Source organism: Alligator sinensis, unplaced genomic scaffold (genome assembly GCF_000455745.1).
Source record: "Alligator sinensis unplaced genomic scaffold, ASM45574v1 scaffold388_2, whole genome shotgun sequence".
In the NCBI taxonomy this organism is placed as follows: domain Eukaryota; kingdom Metazoa; phylum Chordata; order Crocodylia; family Alligatoridae; genus Alligator; species Alligator sinensis.
The window spans coordinates 1,679,044-1,698,296 of NW_005842102.1; the positions used below are offsets into that span (position 1 = coordinate 1,679,044).

Sequence of the window (19,253 nt, forward strand, 5' to 3'; positions counted from 1 at the left end):
AAGCCTTGAGAAACCCCCACAAGGAAGCCTGAAGGGAGCTGGGAGCCTTCCACAGGCTTTAAGCTGTGCCTGGCTGTCTGTGGGCGACCTGAGGGGCGACACTGCTGTACGCACACACGGGAGCAGGTTGCAAAGCATGCCCTGCTCAGATGCCTGCCTGCTTTCTTCCCTGATATCTCATAGATCTTGATGAGTGCCAGGCCCAGAATCTGTGCCAGCATGAGTGCAAAAACACCGAGGGCAGCTACCGATGCCTGTGTCCTCCTGGCTACCGCCTGCTGCCTAACGGGAAGACCTGCCAAGGTCAGTGTGGGGCCAGGCACTGCTCGGGGGCTGTGTGCGTGCTTGCCATTGAAAACAGATCCATCTCAGCCTTGTCCCTTGATAAACCTTGGTTGCCATACCTTTCCACTGCTGCTCCGCAGCTCTCTGCCAGGGGTTAAAGCCAGCTGACCACAGGGCTTCCCAGAGTGCTGGCAGGTCCCTTCTGCCACGGGGGTGGGGATTTGACTCATTAAAGTCTGGAGCCTCGCAGTGCTGTGCTCAGATGGGTCACTGAGCAGGCAGAGGACGGGGCTTCCCCAAGGGACATGCTGCAGGATGCGGGATCTCTAGGGCTTCTACCCCTGTGCTCAGGCCACTAGACAGCAGTGCTCAGCTACGGCTGCTGATGAGCTGCTGTGCAGCCCCCTTGTCCCTGGCAGGACTTGGAAGCAGCCGGTTGCACTCTTTCTACCCGATCCTGCAGCTCCCTCTGGACTTACAGCCAGGGGCTGGCAGAGGAGAGCTCCATTGAGACCGGCTGCATAGAGCTTGAAGGCGTCCAGACCTGCTGAGGCCTGGGGGGTGGGTAGTGAGTGGAGCAGAGCTGTGGAGGGTCCCCCTCAGAGTGGTCCCTGTTCAGCCGCTGTCTGCCTCTCCCTCTGCAGACATAGATGAATGTGCAGATGGGAGGACACGGTGCAGTCCAGCCCAGCTGTGCTTTAATACGCGTGGAGGCTCCCAGTGCGTGCACACACCCTGCCCTGCTGGCTACTGGAGAGGCACCAGCCCGGGGTAAGGAGCGGGGCTGGGGTACAGCAGTGGGAGAGAGGTGGGAAGAAGAACTGCTGCTCCCCAGGGACCAGCCCTGAGCAGAGCAGCTGCTCCCTCCCTCCCTCCTGGATGGATGGATGGAGCCGCCAGAGATGGGGGCTCAGTTTCCCTACGAGGGGTTGGACCCCTGGCTCCAGGGTGACAGGAGCAGACTGGCACTTGTCTTTTTAGCACATCCCCAATACCCAGTGCTTTGAGCGGTCACAGCACCAGGCGTGCAGGGCCCTGCAGCAGCAAACCCCCTTGGTGCCTCGTGAGGAAACTGAGGCACACAGGCTCAGCCTATGGCAGGGTTGGGACCCAGGAGTCCTGTGCACGGACCCCCATGCTGACACATGCCCGTTTTTATGCAGAGTGTGCCTCCGCCGCTGCCTGGGGGACTGCAGCCTGGGCGGCCCCTCGGCCTTGCAGTACAAGCTCCTCCCGCTGCCCTTTGGCATCCTGGCCGGCCATGACATTGTGCACTTGGCTGCGCTCTCCCCGGGCGGCGCACCCCACAACCGTACCCTCTTCCATGTGCTGGAGCAGGACCCAGGCAGCCCCTTCGCTGTGCGGGCCGAGCGGGGCCGCGGCGTCATCTCCACGCTGCGCCCGCTCCATGCCCCCGGCCTCTACCGCCTCAAGGTGCAGGCTCAGGCTGTGGGTGAGCAGCAGGTACACAGCGTCTTCATCATCCTCATCTCGGTCTCACCCTACCCCTACTGAGAGCAGGCTGGGCTGGGGAAGGTGTGCGGAAAGACCCAGCCCCGCCAGACCTTGCTCTCTTCTCCCTCTGTTCTTGACCATGTCTCCAGGACGGGGTGCCTTGCTCTGTCTGGGAAGCCCACTCTGCTTTGCTGTGTCTGTGCTTCAGATCCCTGTGCCCCGTTCCCTGCCCTGAGTTTGGTGCCCTCCAAGAGGCTTCAGGTGACCCTGTCAAACTCCCTCCTGCCTGCATCTGCTTGGCTGTCCCTCTCCCTCCCAGTTCAGCCCCTTGGCTTGCTACCAGCTCACTGCACTGACCCCTTGGGACAGCCTCAGGGCTGTTTTGGATACCTCTGCCTCCTGATCTGCTGTCAGCTGGACTTTCCTCAGGGCATCAGCCGCTGACACAGCAGAGGAGCGAGCGCCCGGGACGTGGCAGGGTGCTGGGCCTCTGGGATGCTGCACTGTGCCATTGTGAGTGCAGCGGGGGCTGTGGTGGGTGTAGGGGAGGCGAAGGTTTGCTGCAGCCTGGGATCCTCCTGCAAACATCAGGTGCTGGGGCAATCGCTGTTGCGACAGGGCGGCTATCCCTGTGCCTGTTGTCATGTGCCGCCTCTAACCAAACACAGCTCCTGCAAGGCCTTGGCTGCAGTCAGGGTCAGATACGGAGGATCGGGGCAGAGGTGCCAGCAGCCTGCTTAGATCAGGGTTTTGGCTCTTTGGAATATACATTGCTCAGGAGCCTTGGGGGGAGATGCTGGAGTCACTTGGCCATGGCGGATGTGCGTTATAGCAAGGCCCAACCCAGATGTCAGCCCTGTTGTGCCAGGCACTGTTGCAGACACGTCAGATCAGCTGCTGCCCCAGCCACATCAGTGAGGTTCAGCCTGTGGCCCCTGAGCTGCAGCTTCCCTGCAGCTCTCTGCAGACCTTGTGATCAAAGGAGTTCCTCACCCCGTCCCTCCTCCTAGCATGGGGTAGGTCTTTCCTGTCCCTGTGGATCGCTGTCTGACAAGCCGTCTCCATCCCTCAAGCCTTGTTGGACCGTGCAGATATTAACATACTCTCATTTTCTCTCCTGAGCTGGAGCCTATTAGCCCCAGTTCACCCAGGGATGCGTGTGCTGTTGGGTCTCCTTGGTTCACACCCACGGCTCATAGCTCCAGAGCGGGTCAGGACTGAGTGTTACAGAGGTAGGAGCAGAAATGGGTGCAACTTCCCCGGGCCACAAGCAACATCAGGAGTTGAAACCGAGTCCCAGCACAGTGCCCCGTCCTCTTGATTCTGCCTTATGAATGCCCAGGGGTGCATGCCTCTGAGATGCAAGTGGTATCCCTGACAATGAACTAGGGTTTGCAAACCAGCCTGGTGCTGCACAGGTCCCATCATGGTCCCTAGGCTAGGGGCATGCTGTGCTGAGTTGTGGTGGGGGTAGGAGGTGAGGTTTGAAGGGCCAGGGGGTAGGGGCAGGGCCGGGCGGGAGCTCTGGGACTGTCGTGTTGCTCTGTTCCAAGTGCGGTGTCGCTGTGCTCAGTCACAGTCATAGAAACAATTAAGCTGGTTCCTCTGCACCTGTATTTATTGCTGGTTTTGTTCCAAATAAAGCTGTTTTTGTGAGTACAACCTGCAGCTGGTCTGGTTCTGGGTGGGGATGTGTCCAGCGTGGAGCAGCATGATGGGGAGCGGGAAGACACCCTACTCTCTCCCCCAAGCAGCCTCCATGGGCTGCATGGTCTTAGAGCAGGATGTGCGCAATTTGCTCCTCCGGGTTCTCAGTCCTGGGCCCCTAGGTGAGTGGCTTCAAGGGGGGTCTCTGTCCCGGTGAGGGACCCCGTGTCCGTTTGGGAGCTGCTCCGCTCCCCCTGGCAGTGTGTGAGGGCTCAGTACCCAGGCAAGGGACCAGGGCCCTGCCAGGCTACAGGGCTCACGCAGGTCTCTGAGAGAGGGAGAAGACTGGGAAGGTGTTTCTCCCTCCCTCTTGTCTGTTGGCAGGAGGGGCCGCTGGGGCAGGGGCTGAGGGAGCTCCTGGCAGTGTATGAGGTGCCCCCCTTGGTTGATGCCCAGCCAAGTGGGTAGAGAGGGACCAGAGCAGAGGGGGTTGGGCTGCAAGGCTGAGCGAGGTCCTCTGAACCATGAAGCAATGCAGAGGAAGCAGCCGGGTTGTGCAGTGGTGCCAATGCCAGCACCTCCCCACCATGCATGGACCCATGGGAGTGAATGACTGCAGCTGCCGATGCCTCCTTTATTCCCAGTGGCTGGATCCACAAGCAGACCGCCCAGCTGAAACCCCTGGGGTGTGGATTGGGTTGCAAGTCTTGCGCAGCCAGACGGCTTTGGGGAAGCAGGGTCAGGATGAACCATCATCCCCATCATTTTTAGCACAGGGTCTTTCTCTCATTCATTGCTCTGCCTCCTGTGGCTGGTTGGTCAAGTGCTGCTGGCTTGAGAGAGCTGCCACGTTCCACCCTGGAGGCGGCTGCATTTAAGGTGTGGGTGAAGGCAACCCGTGGTTTGCAATGTGCCAGGGACCTCAATGCCACATCTAACTTTTCCTACAACAGGATGGGTTGTGTGCCATCCCTCAGCTACAGAGGGATGGCACACACCACTCCTAGCTTGCATTGCACCACGCTGGGCTAAGAGGGTTGAGTAAATGGATCACAAGGACATTCCTAACACAGTTTGGAGGCCAAATATTTAACTGGGGATTTCCTGCTTTATTTACACAAGGTGGGGGGGCAATCTCCCCCCCCCAACCTCACTCAACCCTGGAACTAGGAACAGAAGAGGTCTTGTTTCCTAATGTCTCCAATGCCTCGGGTCATGGGGAAGCGGGAAACAGGAGCCTGGGAAGTGAATCCAGCCTGAAGAGTCCGTCTCCCTAGACGCTCACAGTTGCATTAGCTTGTGCAGCCCTGGGGATCGGCGCCATGGCCACCCTCCACCCAGACTGCGGACAATGGCACTGCCACAGCCAGTTGCCATGTTGGGTATGATGTGGCCTGGAAGCCCCCACCAAGCCTCCGTGGTTTGCTCAGAGCCAGCCTATGTTACAGGGCTGCTGCCCCCACAACTGTTCCCGCAGGGCAGGGAATGCAGCTCCCTCGAGGAGACCTGGCAGAAGGCTTTTCCTGCCAGCTTCGCCCCACTATTTCCCCTAACGGCAAACCCTGCCAGTAGCAGTTGTCATCCCTCAGCACAGCTGCACCCAAAAAGTGTTGTGCTGGGATTGCCGTATGAGCCAGAGGGTGTGATCTTGCCACACTGCTGACTGGCATGGCTGTGGCATTAGACTAAGTCTCAGTATTTTGGCCCCTCCAGTCACGTGGCAAAGTAATGGGCGCACACCGCTGTGCTGTGTTGGCACAGTGTTACCTGGCACTGCGATAGCCCATTCTTCAGATCGTTAATGAGGATGGAGCCCATGCAGCGATACTGGACTTGGTGGGCAGCGCTGGTTGAGAGCAGTCAGCTTAGCTTCACCCTTGCCCACCCCTGTGTGCAGAGAAGAGCCAAGAGGGGTTGTGTGTGGTTTGGGCTGATCAGGGTTTGCCCCCACTTCAAGGCATTTGCTGGTGTCCTTAGCAATGGCTTTTCAGCATTGACCGGTGCTACTGTCTGCTCCGGGAGGTAAGACCCCCGACACCAAGTCCCCAGAGGACAGCATACTTCCTCGCCCAGCGGGACCGTCCAAGAGCTGGAAGGAAACTGCCAGTCTCCAAAGGTAGGTGCAGTTCACTGGGGTCTGTGAAGTGGGAGTGGGCCTAGGGCTGGCAAGCCCCTTCTGGAGGTAGCACACAGGCTTATGCTGTGTTGCATGTCTATGAAGACACTGGTGGGGTCTCACGACGGCCAGCTGCCAAAATGCTCCCGAGAGCAAGAAACTTATGAATTTCAGCCACCTGCCCACTTCGAGAAAGGAGCTTGCAGGAAGCACTGCAGGCACGGGGATGAGTCTGGTCTACAAACCTGCACAGACTTGCATGCTCTGTGTCTCAGCGTGGGTATGAGTGGAGCCTGAGTTATGTATGGGAGGAGGCTGGGCCAAGGGTATCATCCTTTTTTCCTCTAGAAGAATACCCTCTGTCTACCTCTGCCATGGGTGTTGGGGGTGGGTTGTTGAGCATCTCTGGCAGTTACTCCTGCAAGCATCTTATATTTGGAGTCCGCCAATGTGAAGGGACATTCAAAAATTGAGACTTTAAATGCCGAGGGGATGAGAATACCAGTCCCTTTGGAAAGGCATGGTAAGGCTCCAGTGGCTCTCAACCACATTGGACTTGGTGTGCCCCTCAGAACATGCCAGCGAGTCCTTTTCTTTCAGTTTTTGACTACAGACAAACAATAGAGCTTTTTTTCTGTTGCAGAGAACTCAGAAGGACCGCAGCGGGTCAGGGTGGGTTGGGTTTTTTTGACATAATGGATTTCTACGTGAAATCTCGGGGGTTGTCTTGTCTTGTGAATTATACTTGCTTGCCAAACAGTGCTACCACTGCGTGGCTCCCCTCGATAGGATCTCAAGGCACCCCTGGGTGCCATGGCCACCTGGTTGAGAGTCACTGCGTCCTGAAAGCTTGCAATATGAGCGTGGAAGGACGCTGGCATTTTCCCTGCCAAGTAGCAATGCATTCAGGTTAGGAAAGACTGTGCCAGCCTCTGGGGAGCAGCTACAGGTATGCATGTACCCCTAGGGAAACAGATGCGTTGGATGGATTCTGCTTGCCACCACTTCCCGGGAAGAGCAAGACCTCCTTCTCTCCCCGTCCCAGGTGGGTGCTCTGTAATGCTTGCCTGGTACATGGTGCGTCCCACGGCTGGGCAGTACCTGCAGCCGGGTTGCTATCGGGACTCTGCCGTGCAAGGCGGTGTGCGCAGGCAGATGGCAGGTGGGTGCAGCTCCAGGCAACGGGCTGAGATGAGGCTCCCGGCTGCTGGTGTGAACCGATTTTCATAGTCTGCCCCTGGCTGCTGGGCTGTGCCAGGCTTGGGCTTCGCCTTGCATGGGTGGGAGCCCTGCCCGGTGTTTCTCTGCCCTGCTGTGTGGGGGGACACTGCGTGTGGCAGGGGAAGCAGAGGCTCCTTGTTGCACAGCTGGGCAGAGGCTGGGCTGGGCAGAGGGCAGTCCCTGCTCGGTGGGGCCAGCCCACAGGGCAGCCCCAGCCCGGGCCCCGCCTCTGCCCCCGCCTCTGCTTATAGCCAGGGATGCTGCTGCCAGCAGAGAGGAGGTGGCAGAGCTGCAGCTGGAGACATCGCCCTGCCTGGGTGAGTGTGGCTGGGAGCGAAGGAGAGAGCTCCCCCTGGCCTAGTGCAGGGGGAGTGGGGCCGCAGCTTGCCTGGGACCTCAGGGTAAACGCATGGAGGGGAGGGTGCAGCAGGGTGTGTGGGGGGATCTCTGCTCTGCAATAATCTGTGCCCAGCCCCGGAGACCCATGCACTTATGCTGCTCTAGCTGGGGCTGCATCCCTGTGCCCTGGTGGGTTCCAGCCACAGGGAAACCCATGGGGGGTTTTGCCGTGGGCTGGGTTGGATAGGAGGCTTCCCCCCAGTGCAGACGGGTCTATGTCAGTGTAATCAGGTCGGAGTAAACCCATGTGCATCCTGATGTGGCAGCGAACCCCACTTCTGCATGGACCATGAGCCGCTCGGGGCAGGGCTCCTTGGGTTCGCGCAGTGCCTGGCCCAATGGGGACGTGGGTCCGTGGCTGAGCCCGTAGTGCTGCACCAACAGCAGGATGCTCTTGCCCCTAGCCCTGTTCCCCCAGCACCTCCTTCCCTCCCTCCCTGGTGACATTTCCCATAGCCCTGTTCCCCCAGCACCCCGGTGCCACTGGATGCCAAGCGCCCGTCTGCCATCGCACCCAGCCTCCGTGTGCTCTGCAGGCAGCTGTGTGCGGAGGGGAGCTTGGAGTCTGGGGGCTGTATTACAGCTGACGGTGCCGCTCGCCCTAACCGTGTACCCTTTGGTGACTGGCTCCAGGGCAGGACTTTCTCTTGCGTGCCGAGTTGCAAGAGTCTTTTCATGCTGATTGTTATTGCAGCTCCGGCATTTCCCTGAAGGCAAAAAAAGAAAAGGAAAGCTATAAGAACTGGCAGTTCCTGTAAAAGGGATGGCAGCAATCACAGGGAAGTTGCCACACCATAATCAGCTGCGCTGAGAAAGCCCCGAGCCCTGCCCTTCAGCCACGGCTTGTTTGCTCTCATTTCATGTCCCAGAACTTCAGCTCCAGGCGACTTAGGAAACACCCTCTCCCTTCCTCTTTGGCACGGTCCCCAGGGGCTAAAGCGCTGGGGATCGCTGCCTGGCAGATAGCTTTGGCAGCCAGCCCCGGGAAGACAATCCTGTAGCTCTCTCAGTGTTTCCCTTCCCCTCCGTTAGTGAGGACAGTTCATGGGAACCATCCTCCTGTCCCTCACGGACCACGCAGCCTAGGGGAATAAACAGACTGCCCGCTGTCCAATTCCATCTCTACCCCCATGCTCTGGTGCCTGATTTCCAAGTTCCTGCTATTCCTGATGTTTTGACTAATTTCCCTGGCTTCATCCACCTATCCGTGCCGGCAATAATGAGCCTCCCTCATGGGGAAAGTTGTGAATTAATTCATGTCTGGAAATAGCTGAGCCCATCTGCAGAGCCGAGTCCTGTTGTCAAGAGACAGGGATGTTTGAAGGATCTGAACGGGATCCCTCCTTTGAAAAGAGATTTCCTGTTAGGAAATAGCCCTTCCAATAACCTTATCTCACTCCAACAGGGGCAGCAACAAAAAGGGAGATCCCTGCCCTCCAGGTGGGTGATCTTCATGGTGCAGGGCTTAGAGCAGGGGTGGGCAATTATTTTGGGCGGAGGGCCGCTTCCTGAGTTTTGGCAAGCCATCGAGGGCTGCATGACAGGCACCCAGGGGCAGATAAAAATTAATTTTCTAAATTTTTTAGGGACCCCGCAGGCCGGATAGAATGGCCTGGTGGGCCGCATCCGGCCCGTGGGCTGCATTTTGCCCACCCCTGGCTTAGAGAGAAGCATCTAACTCTCCTGGTGCGCCCTTCATGCGCTCTGACAGCTCCTTTCTCCGCAGGGGACGAGGGCAAAATTCACAAGTTCCTTGCTCTCCGCAGTGTTTCAAAAGGCATCTTCAGTCCCCCCTGTGTTTCCAGGAAGAGGGCTGGGGCTTACAACATGTCCTGTTCAGCAGCATTTGTCTAGCTGGGATGTTGGGTCTTTGAAACGCGGCTGGGACAATTGGCTTCATAGAGCCCTGGATGGTTCAGAGGCCTGTTAATGGGTTGTGTCCCATAAAGTTTCCAGCTCGGCTTCCCTCTGCATTCAGCAAAAGCTGTCATCACTCAGCTGGGCCCCTGCCTGGGATACTGGGCTGTCAGCTGACTGTGTCAGCTTGGGTTACTAGTGATAATACAGTGAACCAGGCACTGCTATTTAGTGATCAGAGCTATTATAATGTGTTCCCCCACCCCCGGAGATGGCAACTGGGTAGAGCCAGGCTATTAACAATGGCACAATCATCCACAGTTTTCTATGCAGAACCCGTGCCAGAGATAGCCCCAAATTGTTTTTTGTGTTTTTGCAATTAGTGGATTGGTGGCACGTGCGACATAAAATTTGCAAGGTCTCAGTCCAGTTCTGCTTTGGCAGGTTGTTGGCTTTTGGCATGGGGAGAGCTTTGCCTTGAGACTCCCCAAGAAGCAGCCTTATGTGGTTTCCATCTCCTGCGATAACCCCCCTGCAGCCAGCCCTGCCCTAGCTTCACAAGGGGCAAGTCGCTGGCTTTGAGACCCAGGCTCTTCTCAGTCTGGTGACCTGTAGTGCCCCCACCTCCAAGATCTGCTTCTTTCTAGTTGGCTTGCAGGAAGGGGTGGGGGGTTGTTTTCTTCTTTAACAAGAAGGGTATCAGAGTCCCAATGACCCAAAGCAGCATGGCAGACTCTGCTCCAAAACAAACCATCTTTATCGTGCCACTCCAGTTCCCTCTGGTCCTTCCTTGGACTCTTTTTTTATTTTTATCCCTCCAGCTCTCAGAGCCTCACTCCTTTCCTTAGGCCTAGCCAGCCACACTTGCAATGACACAGTTGCGAAAACTATAGTATTCACCTGAGACGAACAGTCCTCCAATAAAATGAGGCATTACGCTACAGGGAGCAAATGAGGGAGCAGTCCTTGGGTGCTGGTACCAGCTCCAGATGGCCATGTGCCCCTGGGGTGAAAAGGTGTATAGGTGCCCTGTTTGCAGCATGGTGCAGGGCTTAGAGATCCCATACACAGCCCGTGCTCATACTGAAATGCTTGACATCAAGTGTCCTCTCCAAGAGCCACAGGCTTGAAACTCAGCCCTCGCAACACTTTTCATCACACAGGTGCTCATCTACTCAAAACCACTGTGGTTTGTGTTAAGTGGCCCTCTTTGCTGGCCGTCCGGCCCTGAATGAGGCATGGAGGAAAAATGCCATGGGAAAATCCCCCAGTCCCTGCTCCTATGCTGCGGCTGGTGGGAGGGCACTGTTCTCCAAAGCACCTTTCTCCCCAGCACTGAATTCGCTTAGAGTCAGGGGGATATTTCATAAAGCCAAATACGGGGAGCAGTGCGGGGGTTATTAGCTCTGGGCCTTTCCAGAAACAGAAGTCCCAGGGCTCGGGAACGCTTAGGCACCTCTGATGCAGTGAGTCTGCACGGTGCATCTCTACCCTGCCATTTCCTGTAAATGCCCGGCCTGTGAGGGGGAAGGCGCAGCACCCAGAAATCATTATGCAGTAAAACAGGTCTCTGGTCACGTTCCAAGACATGCCAAGCAGCGTCTTTGGCTGGCGTTTTCAGAGCCAACGAAGTGGCGAAGGAGCACTAGATCTGTTGCCTAGCCGTGTGTTTTGTGCCCCTGGGAGTGTTTCGAGAACCCCACCCTAGGCCAGTCTGTCCCCTCCCTTTCAGGCCGAGCTGGGGGATGCTTTGCTTAGCACAGGTCTGGGCAGGGCGAGGCACAGGTTCGGGGCAGCTGACTGATGCCAGACCTCGGCTGTGCTGGTAATCAGATTATCTAATCTGCGTGTTTCTCATTAGCTAACCGCCAGGCTTGAGTGAAATTGGGAGCGATCGTAAATTGTCCCAATTGCCTGGAAGGGGTTGGAGCTCTGCCAACCTACACCAGCACAGCCCTTGCCCCACGGCTCCAGGGAGAAGTGAAAGTGCCTGCAGTTGTGTCCTCCAGAGCTTCCTCCTTGCCCTGCCCTCTGAGAGGGTTAGTAATTTCCTGCCTAACTGATGCCTGTGGTCTCCACACCCCACCCCGGAGCCCTGTGTGGAAGCCTGTAGGAGATGCTGGCTCTGGGAAGCTGTCTATTCATCATGCAGATGCCCTGCCCTGTTCTGTGCCCACCTGTTCCTTGCAGCCCATGAGCCACGGAAGTGCATCTAACTGGTGCCAAGGTCAGCGGACTCAGCATCCAGTCTGATGGGGCACCGCAGGCTGCGCCGGTCCCTGCTGCACCCCTGGATAAGTCAGGGGTGCGACACTGGTGACACAGGCTGAAGAGACCATTCAGGGAGTAGCTGGGGCCAGTAAGGGACTGATGTGCCGAGAGCCTGAATGCAGTTCAGCAAGCGGCTCTGGCCAGGGTCGCTTCACACACAGGTGCCTTTGGTTCACCTGAGTCTAGGTGAGTCCCAGCAGAACTAGGATTATTTAGTGGCAATCCTGGCATGAACTAGCATGGCAGAGAGAGCCAGTCTCTTCCAGCCCTGTGGCTCTGGGTTCAGATGAGTTCATCCCCTACCGCTGGGCCTTGCAGGGTTGGGAACTTCCTGCCATGCTAGTGTTGCGTACCCAGACCGGCGGGTGGATTCAAACGGTGGGTTTTATTGTAGCCTCGGAGCAGTTAACCAGAGCTACCTTAGGCAACATAGTCTAGTCTGTGCCCCTGCTGTCCCAGGCACTTCTGCATAAAACACATACTCCCTCCAAAGCCAACAGGCTGCGTATGCTCCGTCTCGCTCCCACAGGTACTATTACCGAGTACGCCACCAGGTACCTTCCAGTTCACTCAAACAGCAGATGGACAATTGATCTTGAATGAGGGGTCAGGAGAATGGGGTTCTCGGCTTTGCTCTGCCCTTGATCAAATACCCCTGGTGATACCCCTCTAGTGCTGCTCCCCCGCACAGGGAGCTCTGCTGCTCCAGTCCTGACTGATCTGCGGAGGGCTGAGAGATGCTCCACAGCTGTGGAGGACATGCAGCAGGTGGCTGTGAGCTACTTGGCTGGTGTTTGCAGTAGCACAAGGATCCTACCAAGGATCTTCCAGCCCATTTATGCAGGGGTGAAGGGATGTGTGGGCACGTAGGACAATATTTTCCTCTACCAGCTTGAGAAAGTATCACCATACAGGCAACCTGAGTGTGCGTCCACACTGGGTGACAGTGCGAGTGACATGGCACACCCAGACACAGGGGAAGCAATGGCAGGTAACACTATTTGAAGGCTGTCTCTTGAGGAATTTCTCCTACTACACAAAGCCGTGGGTTTATTTCTGCCTGTGAGTTGAGCGTGCTAAAAGTCCCATTGCTCTGCAGGGCTGGTTAAGCTCCAGGTCGCCTATTGAGTGTCCCCATGTGAAGAGTGGAGGCGTTTGCTGTTAATCTGCCCAACTCCTGATCTTTGTAAATCGATTAGCAGATCTGCCTAGAAGGGGTGTGCATGTGGGGCTGATCATTAGGTGTATGGGGGGCTTAACACGTGGTGACTATGCAGGGAGGGAGAGCGGCGGTGGAAGCCCCAAGTTCTGGCTCTAGCTCTGGCAGTGACTTTCTCTGCAGCTTCGGGCATCTCCTTCATCGTCCTTTGTGTCAATGGGGAGGGCGGTGTAAGACCCAATGTTTGCAAAGAGCTTGAAAGAAGGAAAATGCTCATTATTCACAGGTTGCTGCCCCTGGCATGGACATCCTCTGTGAGGCCTTTGTGCAAATCTAAGGAGAACGGTCCTCCTGTGATGCAGGGTGTGACTTTCAGATGCCCGACCCAGCCCTGCTCTATTATTGTTGACATCCTGGCAGTGCCCAGAAGCCCCTGCCAAAGTCAGGGCTCCATCCTGGTAGCATGTAGCAGATCACAGACAGGAGCCTGCAATCTAAGCCGGTTGGACAGACAAACGGGTGCCAGCCCCATGTGACTGCAGCATGCATGCACAGACCTGCGCTAGCTTCCAGCTCACTTGCCTGGATATGAGGGCAGAGGCTTGCCAGGGACCCTGGGGACTTTTGCGGGCAGCTGGCCCCTGATGGAAAGATTAAAACCAGCCTGGACATGGCTGCATCAATGGTCACATCCCTGCCCCGGTGACTGCAACATAGACGTACCCAGAGGGCAGGAGGGAGGAGACTTAGGGACAAGGTTTGCTTAAGAACTGGGCACCCATTGTTGGAGCTGGATTTCCCAGCTGTTGACATGTGAAGCACAGGTTTCTTTGGGAAATCCAGCCCCACTGGCCTTGCAGACTAATGAAACCCCAGCTCGCAGCCCCGTCTAAGGGCTTGCCAGGTGTCTGTGCTAGTTGCCGTTGGAACCCAGATCTCCCAGGTCCCTGCCTGATAGCCAAGTGCAAGACCCTTCCTTCTCTTTTTTGTTCCTGAGCCATCTCTGAAATGCCTCTCCAGGGCTCTGCAGCAGTTTTCCCCTCAGGCTTCCCTTGGCGCACATAGCACAGAGCCCTTGGCCCTCCCACGAGACTCTTCCTGGTCATCAACCCCCGATATTACCTGCACAGCAGTTGGACTCTGAAGCCAGTGCTGTGGTCTTCCCCTGCCTGGTGGGGGCTTTGTTGCTTAAAACAGTAATAATCAGGCACTTGTTCGGGGGACGCATCCATGCTGTAGTATTGTGTATAGTATTGCTGTAGTATTGTGTCCATGGCAGAAGGAAGCAGGCTGTGGTGTCTTTTGTGCACCAAATGCATCATCCCGGTCTGGGGAGCAGGTTGCAGCTGGCTGGATTCTGCAGGGCGGGCACTAGCTGCACCTGGTGGGTCATTGCACTTCCCTGCTAGGGCAGGGTCTCCATTTCTGCTTGCCCTGTGCGGGATCAGGACCCTGCACTGTCCTGGAAGCTGCCAGCCCTGCCTGGTTGTGCCTCCGTGTCTCACTCCAAACTCCATCTCAATCGCACGTCCCTGGGGTCTCCATGGGACACACTTGGCTGCAGCAGTCTCACTTGCTTGGTTCCTTTGCAGAGTGTTTGCTGAGTGCTTGAAGAAGGAGCCCGAAGGTCCTGGTCAGTCATCGGAGCGGAGGTAACTGCGCGCTGCTGCTTGACGTGCCTCTTCCTTAGCTGCTCTCCCTTCCATTGCTTGGTCTCCCTTTCCATGCATACCAGGCGTTTTGGTGGGTTTTTGGGTGTTGATGCCCAAGAGGGCTGCTCAGGCATGCTTTAACGTGGCATGGAGCTGCAGCAGCAAAGAAACCCACCCCTGGGCCCATTGCTACAACCTGGGGTCCCTGGGGTCATTAGTGAAGTGACCCACAGCTGGCCTATTCTCTGATGCCATCCAGTGAGGGGCCCAGTGGCACATGCCGGTCCAGTGTTGCCCATGCCCATCTCCTGGGGTTAGGCCCTGTAATGCGTGACCATGGTCCTATGAGTCTGCTGCTTGTTACTGCAGAGCATGCTCCAAGACAGCCCCCCTCCATTAACCCCTCTGCCCACGGCAGCAGCAGCTCTCTACAACCTGTTGGTCCCTAGCACTTCACCAGTCCTTGCTCCGTCAGGGGCCTTGGCCCTTCTCCAGAGGTTCTTCATTCCTCTGACAATCCAGACGCTCTCTCACAGTCCAAATTAATCTGTCTGCTGGGCTGGTTTTTGTCTCCTGCCACACTGTGCCATTTCCCCTAGCAGGCTCCTCTGGTCTGTGAGCTAAGCCAGAGCAGCCTGGACCAGGAGGCTGTCAGGGAGGGAGCTAGATGATTTTTTGTCTCTGGTGCTGTCCCCTCCAATCCTTCAAGGGCAAGAGGAACTTTTCCTGTTGTAAGAGATAAATGTTTGCTTTGGGGGTATGCATGAGATGCCAGCCAGGCATCCCCGCTCTGAGAGGTCATCACCTTGTGCTTAGAGCACGGGGAGTTGGAGCTGGGTTCCTAGTCTTGGCTCTGCCACTCATTTGCTGAGTGACTTCCCCGGTCTGTGCCTTGATTTCCCCGCTGTGTAAAATGGGCATAAGGTTGATGGCATTGCAGCGTGAGGGCAACCGTCAGGTTCCAGTCTCTCTTGACCCAGTGCTGGGTGGCAGAGCCCTTGCTGTCCCAGCATGGTGACTGGGGCATGACTGCTCCCTTGCTTCCCCCAGGTACCATGTCTCAGTCCAAGGGCACGGTGGTGCTTGCCTACAGCGGCGGCCTGGACACCTCCTGCATCCTGGTCTGGCTGAAGGAGCAAGGCTACGATGTGATTGCTTACCTGGTAAGAGGCTACAGCCTGACTCCTTGTGCTCCCTGGCTTTGCCAGCCTGTCTCCCTCGGGTGGGCAAGGCAGGGTGTGTGATGGGCTCTCAGCTGCCAAGTGCTTCTGTTCTCTCTGCCTGGCAGGGGCAGTGCCCGGTGTGACAGCAGGAGCAGGGGAGGGTCTGCATGGGGGGGATAGGGTGACTGGACTCCACAAATCACAGCGGTGTTTGCAGCCCAGTGCTCCTTGAGCTCTGCTCGCATGGCAGCTGAGGCTGCAGCAATGCTCTGTTGCTTTCTGTATAATATAATGCTTCTCAGAAAATGTGGGGCCATGGAGCAGCCTGCTAGGGCTGAGACACCCTCCCTGTACAGCAAGAGAGAGGTGTGACCGCCCTCCCTGGGGATGGGCAGCTGGACCGAGCATCCCCCGTGGCCTAGCGGAGCTAAGGGCTGCATCTCGTTATGCCAGGTGGGAGATGGGCAGGTGTGAGGCCTCATTAATGGGTTCCAAGGGAATGCACCCAATTGCCAACCCTTTCCCTATTAGCCTACTGGAGTGGCAGAGACCAGCTGGGTATGAGCCAAGGGACCAGGCACTGATCCAGCAGGCAGGGGATCATAGGAATCAGCCTGGACTCTGGGTCAGGGATTGCTGTGGCAGCAGGGATTTAGTGGCTGGGTGACAGGAGAAAAGGGGATGTGGCCATGCATGGCCTGGGGAGGTTGGTAAAGGTTAATAGCAAACAGAATGGAGCATCGTTCCCACTGCTCGATGGGCAAGGGTCACTGGCACAGCAGTACATCCTCGGGCTTGGACTTGCTGCAGGAACAGGGCTTGGAGTCCTCCCTGTTAGGGACGCAGGTGTCTCAGCAGCCCGGGCAGGGAATGGGATCTCCCTTGGCTAAGGGAAGCCTTCACTGTGGGGTAGGGGTGTCTCTGCACGGTGTGCTCTGTCCTCCAGCCATGCAGTTGGGGAAAGCGGGACCTCCCCTTTATAACCTCACCATAGCCTGGAGCCTTCTGTCCTTCGGGGTCGTCTTTCCCCGCGGGATGAGGCCAGAGGATTCTGGGTTCCTCCTTGCTCCACAGTCTTGGAGACTCCTCGGCCAGAGCTTGGCAGGGTTGAGTTCACGTTCCAGGTCCTCACTTCATGTGCTTTCTCTCGTTCTCGTTTCCAGGCCAACATTGGGCAGAATGAGAACTTCGAAGAGGCAAGAAAGAAAGCGCTGAGCCTGGGAGCCAAAAAGGTAACGCCAGCCCCCAGCATCCCATGTGCTGCTCCGTGTTATTCAAAGGCCTCTCCCTCCTCTCATGCCAAGGAGGGCAACAGATCTGCAGGTTCTGGCAGGGGCTAAGGTAATGAGCCCTCCCCGGCAGATCGAGGGCAGGAGTACTGAATAAAATACATAGTCGACGCACAGGGAGGCTGGGCTGGGATTCTGGACCATGAATCTAGACCTCTGCCATTTGGGCGGTGGGAGAGCTGCTGTCCCTACAGTGCTAAACAGCTACTTACCTCCTCTGTGTGCCCTGCCACCAGAAGGGGGGCCATCCCTCATGCCCCCACACAGTCTGTGTGGTGCATCTCTGCAGCCTTATGGCCCCATTGGGCCATTGGGACCTGCGCACTCAAACTGAGGGGCCATCTCCAGCCTCAGAGCTGGGACACCTCTGATAAGGATGGCCAGCTACCCTTCCTCCTGGACAAAGCCAGGAGCATTTTCGGCAATTCCTCTTGCCTATAGATTACCCAGCTGCTGTTAAAGCCCAGGTGCAAAGCATTGCATGGAGCCAGCTCTCCATAGGAGGAGTTCCCAAGTTGTAAGAAGTGCTTCATGGGGTTCCTCTCCACTTTCTCAACTCACAGCTGGATGATAAAGGTGCATGCCAGCCTGCAAAGCTTTTGGCCTGGAAAGTTTAGGATCCATCTTCCTGGAGCAGGAACTAAAGGCTATTCTTCTTTAGCTTCTGCCCAGGTTCCTGTCCTGTTTTCTCTTCTCTTCCATCTAAATTTCAGCACCTCTTTCCTATGCTTTCTCTCATTCTGTTTCTTTTCATCTTCATCTATTCATTTTACCCTCTTTTTAAAAAATCCTTTTCCTGCCATAATTTTTGGGGTTTTTTTTAAACTGTTCCTCTAAAACTTTCTCTTCCTGCCTCTAAATATCAGAAGATGCCCTTGAGGGGGTGGTGGGTACCAGGGGTTGCATATGGAGGAATGGGCTGCTGGTTGCATCCAGACAAGGACAGCTGGATTTGGATTCACTCCATTTTGGGGGGTTGGGTGCCATAAAGAAGCTTCTGCCATCACATATCTGTTCCCGGAGTGGTTTGTTTTCCAGAGCTGTTGATGCAGAACTTTTTACAAGTCACTAGACAAGGGAAAATTCTCATTTGACTCATTAGTTGTACTAGTACCATGACACCATCCCTGCACCAGGGATGAATTGGGCCCATTCTTCTCAGAAAATGTAGCCAGATCTTTCTGGAGTCTGAGCAAAAAAATGAGGACTAGTGGGACGCTGTGTAGCAGGGTGAGGTCTAATGATAAATAGACCATCCCCACCAGTTCCAGGCACCCTATGCTGATAGGAGTTTCCTAGGCCACTCTCATTGCTTGGGGCTCTCTCCTTCTGCAGGTTTACATTGAGGACATCAGCAGGGAATTTGTGGAGGAGTTCATCTGGCTGGCAGTCCAGGCCAATGCCCTGTATGAGGACCGGTATCTCCTGGGCACCTCGTTGGCCAGGCCTTGCATTGCACGTAAGCAGGTGGAAATCGCCCAGAAGGAAGGAGCTCAGTATGTCTCCCATGGAGCCACGGGGAAGGTAAAGAAAGGGAAGAGGTTTGCCTTACTTTAAGTTGGGCTTTGGGTGCTTGTGAATATGGGATTCCCTGATGGGTGAGCTTGGAGCTTCCCCAAGGACCAGCTCGGATCCATTTGGGCCTCGCAATGCAATCCGTGGTCATCCTTCACACTCAGCTGTCTCCCTGGGTCATTACAGAGCAGCAATAAGCACTTGTTGCCACCCTCCAAACAGACCTGGATCCTATATGTGTCGGGGAATCGGCCTGCTCACCACCCCCATCCCCTGAGCGACATGAGCTCCCTTCTCTTTCACCCCGTAACCGGGGACACAGGAAGATGATTTGGTCAAGGTTACATATGTCCCTTCTCTAGGACTCTTGGCTGGGAATTTTATTTCCATATTTTTTAATGGAAAATGTAGCTTGAAAAAAATGTCAGGTTTCCCAAGTAAAATGCTACCATACCTCTTAATTTTTTTATCCTTTGGGAAACCAGGACAAAATATTTGGGGCTGTTGAGCTGAACCGAAGTGTTTTGGGCTATCTGATATGAATCCTGTGTCTGCCTGAGTTATCCTGATGCCTCATGGCAATTTTAGTAGACTGGGCTACATTTCCCAGAATGCACTTCCCTCAGCCATTATCCCCATTGTCATGGTGCATTATTGAAGTGCCATAGCTGTGGCACATTGTTGGACTGGCCTGGGAGCCTGGCTCAGAGAGGAGAAATGGGAGCATGAGGTTTTTGGGACAACATCTTCTGTGGACATGATGTGCAGCTGAATGGATGTAGATTAAAGTCAAAACTGGGTGCATCTATACAAGCATTCATGTGCTTTAGTTAACGTGCATTAAATCTGGTACCTCCATTATAAAGTACTAAGAAAATATGCATTGGCATATCTTAATGTGCATTAATTAAAGATCACGATTTTTAAGCAACACTTACTGTGCATTAGCCTATTTTGATGAGCCTTAACTAAGTAGCATGGTATTTAAAGTGATGCTTTAATGTGCGTTAAAATAGGCTAATGAGCATTAAAGTGCATGTGTAGATGCACTGAATCCAAACTTCCAAGCTGAGACTCTTCTGAATTGTCTCTTCCATGTCAGGATATATTAACTTACTTGGGGTCTTTAATAAATTTGGAAATATTAAATGTCCCCAGGGGTGGAAACTCCCATGTGCAATCAACTCTGGTCAGAATCCGCTGTTAGGAGCTATAAAAACATCC

The 19,253-nt window shown here is 55.5% G+C and overlaps 2 protein-coding genes across 2 annotated transcripts in view; both read left to right on the top strand.

Annotated features, from left to right (window-relative positions):
- The window catches only part of HMCN2 (hemicentin 2), an 82,341-nt gene extending 78,951 nt beyond the window's left edge, over nt 1–3,390 (top strand). Inside the window, exons 97-99 of the mRNA XM_025205017.1 lie at nt 184–303; nt 930–1,056; nt 1,449–3,390. Of these exons, the coding sequence (XP_025060802.1) occupies nt 184–303; nt 930–1,056; nt 1,449–1,800 (599 nt within the window). The 3' untranslated portion in view covers nt 1,801–3,390. The remainder of the gene's footprint in view (nt 1–183; nt 304–929; nt 1,057–1,448) is intronic.
- A 3,562-nt stretch (nt 3,391–6,952) lies between these two features.
- ASS1 (argininosuccinate synthase 1) overlaps nt 6,953–19,253 on the top strand; it is a 65,597-nt gene continuing 53,296 nt past the window's right edge. Inside the window, exons 1-5 of the mRNA XM_006024365.2 lie at nt 6,953–7,041; nt 14,003–14,062; nt 15,113–15,225; nt 16,389–16,457; nt 17,850–18,038. Coding sequence (XP_006024427.1) covers nt 15,118–15,225; nt 16,389–16,457; nt 17,850–18,038 — 366 coding nt within the window. The 5' untranslated portion in view covers nt 6,953–7,041; nt 14,003–14,062; nt 15,113–15,117. The remainder of the gene's footprint in view (nt 7,042–14,002; nt 14,063–15,112; nt 15,226–16,388; nt 16,458–17,849; nt 18,039–19,253) is intronic.